This window comes from Harpegnathos saltator, unplaced genomic scaffold (genome assembly GCF_003227715.2).
Source record: "Harpegnathos saltator strain DR-91 unplaced genomic scaffold, Hsal_v8.6 scaffold627, whole genome shotgun sequence".
In the NCBI taxonomy this organism is placed as follows: Eukaryota; Metazoa; Arthropoda; class Insecta; order Hymenoptera; family Formicidae; genus Harpegnathos; species Harpegnathos saltator.
The window spans coordinates 293,642-303,294 of NW_020230457.1; the positions used below are offsets into that span (position 1 = coordinate 293,642).

The following is a 9,653-nucleotide window of genomic DNA, read 5'->3' on the forward strand; positions in this document are numbered from 1 at the left end:
ATTGAATATAAGCGCGAATCACACAATGTAGAATCGCGGAAATATTCGAGTGAGTCAGGAACGTGAGTAACAATTACCTCAATTAGAGACAAAAATGCGAAGTGAACGTTTCATTTTTTTCCTTATGAAAGAAGACATGCGGAAAGCTCGAAGTGAACGGAAGAAAGGGGGTGTGTCGTTTCGTGGAATTCCTTTGAGCTTATCGGAACGAGTAATTTGTTTATCTCGAGTGGCGCGCGAGATAAAAAGGCAGAAAGACATTTAATATTCCGGCACTCAAAGATGTAATAACGCTCGTCATCATTAGCATGATTACGTGACATGACGCCACCGTGCGGCCCGGAGAAGGGAGGAAGGAAGACGGGGTGGGGCGCTACAGTACCACTTCGCGCTGTTGGTCTCTCCAGTCCACAGAGAGCTGATCAGAGCTGATGGTGGCGGTCGGTGTAACTCGGCACGAGTCGGACCGGATCGGTTTTCCGCGAAATTTCTTTTCGTCTATCAAATTTTCAAAGGCGCACCAGTAGTCCTGTCGTGTACGCGTCGTAGCTGAGGATGGGTCTACTCTCCGAAGGAAGTCCCCTGAGCTGGGAAGAAACGAAGAAACTGTCCGATCACGTGCGCAAACATGGAGTTATACAATTTATTAACCTGTATAAGAGACTCAGAGACAGGCAAGGGGACGTCCTCAAGTGGGGCGACGAGGTACGTTACAAATTAATCTGCCGGTCTCGCCGTCACGGTGTACCGTATCATTTTAATTTGCACTGTCATTCCGTCGAAATGTCGAAATTGTTTTGTATACGATCCCGCTAACCCGTGTCCCATAACCTTTACCGTTCGATTCGACGGATGATATATCGCTCGCGCAGTGTGTATAGTCTGCTATAGTCGCTTAAATATTTATTACAATGTCACCGGAAAGTGGATCGAAGACTGTGCAAGGTTTCACTTTTTCTTCCGACATGTGTCACATATGTTATACATATATCATGCTGATTTTCTTGCATGATAATTGTACGTCCTGCTATTATTGCTAATAATTGATGACTTATCCGTTTGTAGTCATATCTCATCCGCAATCGTATCTTATCTCCAAACTATCAATTATACTTTGGACTTCCTGCCTGTTAAATAATCTAAATTACGCAAATTTCATGTATTCCAGGAATATTTTTAATTATTATGTCGAAAATTATCTTACTACAGACTCAAATATATTTTATTCTTTATTTACAAAACTTATGAGTATAATGGGGTGGTTGATTAAAACAGTACAAATGTATAAATTTATTCTGGATATCACAAGTAACATAATATTTAGAAGAATCTATAATAATTTTAATCAGCCTGTTATTTTGTATTGTTTTCTCCATTGTGACATTTTTATATTTAGCAAATATATTACAAGTTCTAATAAATATAATCACTTTTACATAGGTGGAATATATGCTTATAAAATTTGACGATGAAGTAAAAACTGCGAAACTTAGTTTGAGAGGTGCAGAAATATTAAAAACCCTAAATGAGAAAGAAAATGAAGACCCGGAGTAAGTATACTAATATTATTCTAATATTTGAATAATATTCTAGAGAATATGTAGAATATATAAAAATATATAAAAAGATATATATACATATATAATATATATAGGATACATGGAATATATATAAAAAGGAAAGTTATCTCAAGTAGCATTTAGATATCATAGATATTCTAGGCGTAGAGATCAAGAGATATATCAAGATATTATATCAAATACTTGTTTTCCAACCAAGTTTAACTAGTCTATTATATCAAACTCATGACTTATTTATGAAAATCTGTTGATATTATACAAATTACATAAATGTAAAAATCTGATTATTTACAGTAATGTAAAATCACTTTGGAGACCAGAATATGGTGCTTACATGCTTGAAGGAACTCCAGGAAAGCCATATGGAGGATTATTAGCTCATTTCAATGTTGTTGAAGCTAACATGCGCTATCGTAGGCAAGAGGCAACAAAATTGCTTCAGTCAAATGAAGTTTTAATGTCACTAACAGTTTTCCCAAGGTACCTATGAAAAAAAAGTTATTGGTATGCTAAGATTTTGCCTTCATATTTTGTAAATTTTATTTATATTGTAGAATAGGAGCTCCAGATTTTACCGATCCCCCCACTCATCCGACACCTAGTGCTGGTGCTTCTAGGAGCTTGTTTTTTCCCGACGAAGCTATATTCCCCGGTCACCCACGATTTAAGACACTGACCAGGAATATAAGAGAACGTCGTCGCGAAAAAGTAGCCATAAACATTCCTAGTATGTAACATGTATTTTATATTTCTTGCGGGAACTTGTTCGCACTATTTTTATTTAAATTGAATTGGTCGAATTCCATTTTGCGCTCCGCAATACAAACAAATCTCTCTAGTTTACAGAGATGAAAACGTACCGCTGTTATTCAAAGAAGACCTTATCAGCAAAGGAGACGACGGCTCGTCTTCTAAAGCAGCTCAGGATAATCACATTTACATGGACGCGATGGGTTTCGGGATGGGGTGCTGTTGCTTGCAACTCACCTTTCAGGCGTGTAACATACAGGAAGCCAGAACATTGTACGACCAGCTGACACCTCTATGTCCGATCATGGTTAGTGTTAATTGTTCACCGATGCTTACGATTCCCTCCTTTCTCATTTTTCCCTCTCCCTGTCTTCTTTCCCCCAAGTAATAGCAATATTACTGTCAGAATATTTTTTCACACGTACGTTACAGAACGTTTGTTTAACATTCGATAGTTGGCTCTAACCGCGGCCAGTCCATTTTATCGGGGGTATATAAGCGACGTCGACTGTCGATGGAACGTCATATCTTCTTCAGTGGATTGCAGAACACGGGAAGAGCGTGGCTTGATACCTCTGAAAGAGAATAAATTTAGAATCAGTAAGTCCAGGTATGACTCTATCGATTCGTACCTCAGTGAGCAAGGTGAAAAGTATAACGACGTTCCTCTGACATACGATAATGAGATATACAAGCAACTTCTGGACAATGGGATTGATAAGTTGCTTGCGCAACACATAGCTCATTTGTTCATCAGGGATAGCGTTTCCTTGTTCTCCGAAAAAATACATCAAAATGACTTAGAGGATACGGATCACTTCGAGGTAAGACTGCAATTGCAGTTGATTCGACGTGTCGTTAACGCTGCTGTAGCCGACGCGCTTCAGCCATGATCGTAATCACTAACGTTGTTTCAGAACATACAATCCACCAATTGGCAAACCATGCGCTTCAAACCGCCACCGCCGAATTCTTCTATCGGCTGGCGCGTCGAGTTCCGTCCATGCGAAGTGCAGATCACGGACTTCGAAAATGCCGCGATAGTTTGCTTCACGGTGCTGTTGACAAGAGTTATCCTGAGCTACAAGCTGAATCTTCTGATCCCCATTAGCAAGGTCGATCAAAATATGGCCAGGGCGCAGAAGAGGGACGCGGTTAAAGCGGAGAAGTTCTGGTTCCGTCGCGATATCACTTCGGATTCTAAGAAGCCCGATGACGCCCAAGCGGAATACACTGAATTTACAATCAACGAGATCATTAACGGAAAGGTATTGAATATATATTTTTAAATAGTGTTTAATTGAATATTAGATATAACTAGAGACGCTTAATTAGATGTTATACTCTTTAAATATTGAGTTATTCGGAAAATAATTTCGGTTTTCTGCATAAAAATGAAAGACGATATTTTTAATAGAAAGAAAAGTTTTATTCTGTTAAATATATTGACCCATTTTTGTTCTAACACCTTTCGCCATCTTTGAGGTAATAACATGATTCCACGCTCGTAGAACTGGTCGTAGAACGCTGGTAGCTCTGGTCCTTATTGGCAAAAAACTGAATTATGTGGTTTTTGATACCTTCATTTGAATCGAAATTTTTACCATCCAAAGAATTTTGCAGTGACCGAAACAAATAATAATTGGATGGTGCCAGATCAGGCGAATATGGTGGGTACGATAGCAAGTCCCATCTAAGCGCTAATAGCTTCTGGCGAGTCATTAAACTTGTATGAGGTCTGGCTTTGTCATGATGGAACACATCATCTTTTCTATTCGCCAATTCTAGTCTCTTTTGTTTGATAGAATCATTCAATTTGTCCAATTGGTGACAATACACATTCGAATCAATCGTTTGGTTGTTTGGTAGCAACTCCAAAAAAACTATTCCTTTTCAGTCCTACCAAACAGAGAGCATCACTTTCTTTTGATATCAGTTTTTGAGCTTTGGACTGGTTCATTTGCTCCATGGCCTTTTGCGTTTAATATTGCAAACAATCCATTTTTCATCTCCAGTTATGAGTCGCTTCAGCGCTTCAGGAATAGATGATTTTCCTCACGTTTCAACAGCAAATCGCGGATGGTAATGCGACGAATCAAATCTCTTTGAGAACGTGTGGAAGCCAAATATCGAGCTTTGAAACGAAACCAAGCTGTTTCAAATGCTCATACACAGTCGAATTTGATAAATTCAATCTCTCAGCAATTTCTCGTGTTGCTAAGTGACGATTTGCATCCACCAATATGTTTATTTGGTCTTTATCAGCCTCCATTGACCTTCTAGAACGTATGTGTATCTTTGAAGTCGAAATTCCCAGAACTAAATTTCGAAAACCAATTCTGACACTGACGTTCAGTCACAACACATCCTCTCCATACACGGCACATAATTTTTTTTCTTGCTTGCGCTACATTTTTGCCTTTACAATAATAAAAAAATAAAATATGATGAAAATCCTCACGTTAGTTTTCCATTTTTGATGCGACGCTAAATAAAAATAACTTGCCAGATTCCAAAACAATTTTTTTTTTTTAATGAAGCTTGAAATGTGCGTTGTAAAAATATAAAATGATTTTTTAGTTTAGAATGAGGTTGACTGCTTAAAAAGGCAACTAGCACCATTTCATAGCATTTCACAGTATATATTTGAAGAAGAAAGAAATCACTTTCCGAATATACCACCCAATATATAATTCTCTCCTGTTCCCTTTCTACAAATAATCTAATAAATGTCGACTATAATTGTTGATGTTTTTGCAGGATGGTGGTTTTCCCGGCTTAGTGCCGCTAGTAAATTCCTATCTTGCTAACATGGATGTAGATGCTGATACGCACTGCACTATTCAAAGATACTTCAAACTGATACAAAAACGAGCCTCCGGGGAGGTTTTAACAACTGCCGCTTGGCTCAGGAAAGAAGTCATTTCGCATCCCGAATACAAGTAAGCGAACATGCGTTTGTCTGTTTCTCGAGACTGCCACTATTATCTTTTGCAACAAATTATATTCTAATACGAAATATATTCTAATAACGAAAAATTAATGATGCAGACACGATGCGGTAATAACGCAGCGCATCAATTATGACCTTCTGAAAAAGATCCAAGACATCGTTTCCAACGAGGTGGAGTGTCCAGAGTTGCTCGGGCACTGTATATCATCTAAAACCACCGAGACTATACCCGCCGCGGTTGCAAAGGCAGAAAACTGTTCAACGGCAAGTTTTTAACGACGACGAGTTTAAGCATTTGAGGTAAATCGGAGAATATCTGTTTTATAACATTATTGTGCATATTTAATAGCGTTAGCTCGCGTGATTAAATAAGTACGTTTCTGTGTTTACTGTTTTTTATTCATACAATATGAAAGAAATGTGGATAGTGCAAGAGAAAACTATATTTGTAATTTTATATTCCATTTGTTACACGTGTTATATTGCTTTTATCTACCAAATATGAACATATGTGATAGAAGAGAGAGAAAAATTCCGTGATTTTCAAGAAAAAAAGAAACAGTATTGCAAATATATGTGTATAAATTTAATAAATATCACTGTATAATGATACAAACCGATTAAATCACATTCCACAGAACTCAATTTGTGCCCGATTTGTTTCAAAATTATATATATTAGAAGATATTGCATATATATTGAAAAATTAAGTAACCAAACAAATGGTATATTTATCAGCAAATATATAAATAATATGCATGTTCGAGAACTTGTTTTTCTATTGTTACGGATTCGACAATTACCCACTGTTTAATTTAAAATTAATAAAAATTAATTTAAAAAATTATTTAACGAATAATTTATTTAATAAACAATTTTAATTTTGAGACTACTTAATATTTCAATATCGCATAGTTGAACATAGTTTATAACATGAGAGCAGTAACAGCCAACTTTAAGTTTATACAGTGATACTTGTTAAATTTTTAAACTATATGCACATGTATATTTTCAATACTTTTTTTACTAAGAAAGAAGCGACAATAGTGCAAGAAAACAATATATTTGTAATTTTATATTCCATTTGCTATGCATGTTGCATTGCTTTTTACCAAATGTAAATGTATGTGATAAGAGAGAAAAAATATATCCATGATAAATCAACGAAATTACATTCCGCAGGACTCGATTTATGCGTAATTCGTTAAAAAAAAAAGAAAAAAAAAGAAAAGAAAAGAAAAAATGTGAATGAATTGATATATTGTTGCGAGTATATTGAAAAATTAAATGATCGAACAAACGATAATAAATTTATTTATTAGTGTATTAATGACACGGCATATATGGGTAGTTAAAATTACCAGAAGTTTTAATGTTACTTGCTTTCTTAAGATCAAGTTTCATAATCTTTTGTACCGATTTTTACTCACTTTTTGTCAAATTTACCTAATGGTTGACAATATCAACGCGAGTTAGTTTTGATCACAGTGTTAAAGGCAATTCTTGCAATTTTTGCCCGAATAAATGACTTCTCTTCCAATTATGTTCTGTTGAGTAGAAATATATTTAAAACATCAAAATTGCTACAAAACTGGACTTTGGTTGTCATTTTGTTATCACATTTTAAAGGCTCGTTTCGTCTTTAGTTATACGAACCCCTTGACAAAAAGATCATTTACACGGTCGTTTGCAGGAATTGCATTAGAGTGAATTTCTACTTAATGTTCAAATATAGGCGACTCGTCTGAGATGTATGTATATTATCTTCGTTAGTTATCTTCCAGTATGCTTTCAAACAATATTATACACAGTATTTCCAGATCATCTTAGGGTGATCCCATAATTTTGTTCAACATATACCAATTAAGTATGGTTGAATTATAAAGAGTTAGAGAGGAATTATGTGCAAAATATTTAGATGCTAAATCTTTATTAGATAGTCTATACGACAAGTGTGATCAAAGAGAAAAATATCATATGCATGTGTGTATATATATATATACTTACATATAAATATATATATATGTGCATAATACACACACATATATATATAATATAGATATGTACTTAAGATTGAAAATAACTGTACAAAAATATGATATATATTTCTAACATACTAGCCTTTGGAATATAAATTATGCGAAATGAATTGTAAAATAAAAGGTACACTGCAACATAACAGAGTGTCTGTGGAGGAAAGCTCGATACTTTGACACAATCATTTCCCAAAGTCTTGAACTTCTTTCTCAAGAACAGGGGTATACTGTATATACATACATCCTTACAATACTTCTCGCAACTTGAAAGGAAGTTAGTTTAAGTAGAGATGTTATCATTTAAATAAATCAATAACAATGCACCTCCTGTCATTTTGCCATCTCTTCCTTCTATTTTTATTAAAAACTTTCTTTTAGATATATGAAAAGTGATATTGCATACAAGTGTTCAATCTACAGAGAAATATAGTTTCAATAATAAAAATAAATGTTTTTATTATTTAATTATTTTAATTGTTATAGTAGTGTAAGATATTCTGATTTCAACGATGCTCATACTTACTGAGTAACTTTTGAGTTATATCTGTATAAATTCATCATGTTTATCTAAACTTGTTCTATATGAAATATAGCTGTTCCACAGTAGGGCAACTGATTGTACAACTAGAGCTTGATAGTTTAAAGACACCAAGGAAAAGTTCATAAGTTGCACCATAGGCCATAACTAAAATAACAATGATGCAGTAGTAGATTGTAAAGCACATAAGTAATATTGAGCTGTTTTTACAAGTTTTCTTACCTTATAATTATTAATTAATATATCACTATATTCATTTAATAATTTAGTCTTTAGCCCCTTGATATCTTTTCCTTGACAAAAACCAATAGCAACCAGTAAAACTGCTATAAAAGTGGGCGCAAAAAGCAATTGATCGCAAACAACCTTTTTTATTCCAACTATGTAACCTTTAGAACCTATATATTTATCTAAAATGCCATACCACGTTCTTGTTGCAGGACCCTATATATTTTATTGATACATATATAAATATTCTTAGATAATATGTTTTATATTTCTGGATATTATGTTAGTAGTATATTTGATCAATTTTCAAAAATTAAACATATAAATTAGACATTATTAGAATCATTCATCTGGAAGATACCTGCAATTATTAAAAAATATTTTTTTTCATATAATTACTTACACTAATGAACAAGCCAATTCCAGCAAATTGCATTGTTCGTACATAATCAATAGCTTTTGGACCACTTTCTATAAAATTTTGTGCAATCTGATCTCCAAGACCCATGAGTATTCCTATATATATCAAGTTATAATATATTATACATAATTACATATTATTTACAGATATATACAGATATAGTAACTGGTTAATTACATTACCAGCTTGTACTGCTTGAGTACCCACAGGATACTTCTTTAGTGCTGTTCGGTATATTTTACTTATATTTCGCATTATCTGTCACTCGAGCATCACGTCACGTCGTTGAATAAAATTGTCATTCATTAGACGATACCGTCGTAAGATATTTGTTCAGGTTAGGTAGTCTAATAAAATAATAGATATGAATCTTATGAATCATAGACTGACACAAAGCTTATCTAGCATTATCATGAAAATATCAAATTTAAAATGACATCATAAGGTATCAATTGATCAATCGAATGAGAAATTGCTCGATTAATTATCCCGGATACGATCATGTAGTTTAATTGTACTAATAATGTGAAGTAATTAGCTGATTGGCAATCAATTCATCTGATGCTGATCTGTTTCAAATTTATTAACATTAAAGTGGAAATTATCACACTATATTGCACTTTTCAATACTTTCTGTACTTTTTGAACCTGTCATCAATTTCTGTGCACTTCATAGTTCATGGTTCAATAGATGGCTCCAGGCGGGACAATTCCGCTCCTACGCCAGGGTACCTACAGAGAGGAACGTGAGAGCCAGCCAGAACACAGATTTCTGCATAACACATAATACATAACACATAAGAGAATAAACCAATTAGTTTTCTTCATTTCCCTCCTCAGGACAGAAATGAAGAACTCTGATTGGTTGATTCTCTTATGCGTTGTGCAGAAGTCTGTGCTCTGGCCCTTACTTTTGCAGCTAATATAGACGAGCCTTTAGAACCTTATTCTTATAACCATTGTAGATGGGCCTTTAGCATATTAGCACCTTCCTTTTTTTCGCTCGACAATTTGTCAATTGTCAATTTCTATGCAGCTCCAGTCTTAAGTCAGCGGCACACGGTGCTTGTTTTCGTGCTGGATTGCTTGCTGGATGAAAATACTGCGTTCTGATTGGTGTATTTCCATCCATCTTCGGAAATGTACC

The 9,653-nt window shown here is 34.6% G+C and overlaps 2 protein-coding genes across 5 annotated transcripts; one reads left to right on the plus strand and one right to left on the minus strand.

Moving 5' to 3' along the window:
- Window positions 1–130: 130 nt before the first annotated feature.
- Window positions 131–6,108, plus strand: Gclc (glutamate--cysteine ligase). Its single transcript, XM_011147987.3, has 9 exons — window positions 131–705; window positions 1,441–1,550; window positions 1,875–2,060; window positions 2,135–2,307; window positions 2,420–2,637; window positions 2,786–3,154; window positions 3,248–3,598; window positions 5,091–5,272; window positions 5,382–6,108. The coding sequence occupies exons 1-9, from the start codon at window positions 556–558 to the stop codon at window positions 5,557–5,559; spliced, it is 1,917 nt and encodes a 638-aa protein (XP_011146289.1). The 5' UTR covers window positions 131–555; the 3' UTR covers window positions 5,560–6,108.
- Window positions 6,109–7,647: 1,539 nt separating this feature from the next.
- Mpv17 (Mitochondrial inner membrane protein MPV17) lies at window positions 7,648–9,240 on the minus strand. 4 transcript variants are annotated; one of them, XM_011147982.3, is made up of 5 exons: window positions 8,689–9,116; window positions 8,489–8,601; window positions 8,080–8,301; window positions 7,843–8,004; window positions 7,648–7,733 (listed from the first exon to the last, which is right to left on the minus strand). In XM_011147982.3, exons 1-4 carry the CDS (start codon window positions 8,759–8,761, stop codon window positions 7,858–7,860), a joined length of 555 nt encoding a protein of 184 aa, XP_011146284.1. In that variant the 5' UTR covers window positions 8,762–9,116; the 3' UTR covers window positions 7,648–7,733; window positions 7,843–7,857. The 4 variants fall into 4 exon arrangements, with proteins under 4 accessions (XP_011146284.1, XP_011146288.1, XP_011146285.1 ...); XM_011147983.3 differs by lacking the exon at window positions 7,648–7,733 and adding an exon at window positions 9,146–9,240 and having other exon boundaries at window positions 7,780–8,004; window positions 8,689–8,853; XM_011147984.3 differs by lacking the exon at window positions 7,648–7,733 and adding an exon at window positions 9,137–9,237 and having other exon boundaries at window positions 7,780–8,004; window positions 8,689–8,853.
- Window positions 9,241–9,653: the final 413 nt, after the last annotated feature.

Bases quoted from the DNA above. Each gene is read 5' to 3' on its own strand.
- Gclc (XM_011147987.3), top strand. From the start codon at position 556: ATGGGTCTACTCTCCGAAGGAAGTCCCCTGAGCTGGGAAGAAACGAAG. The intron at 1,551-1,874 runs GTAAGTATACTA...GATTATTTACAG, and splicing joins AAAGAAAATGAAGACCCGGA to TAATGTAAAATCACTTTGGA. The intron at 5,273-5,381 runs GTAAGCGAACAT...TTAATGATGCAG, and splicing joins ATTTCGCATCCCGAATACAA to ACACGATGCGGTAATAACGC.
- Mpv17 (XM_011147982.3), bottom strand. From the start codon at position 8,761: ATGCGAAATATAAGTAAAATATACCGAACAGCACTAAAGAAGTATCCT. The intron at 8,602-8,688 runs GTAATGTAATTA...TGATATATATAG, and splicing joins TACTCAAGCAGTACAAGCTG to GAATACTCATGGGTCTTGGA. The intron at 8,302-8,488 runs GTAAGTAATTAT...TAAAATATATAG, and splicing joins GAATTGGCTTGTTCATTAGT to GGTCCTGCAACAAGAACGTG.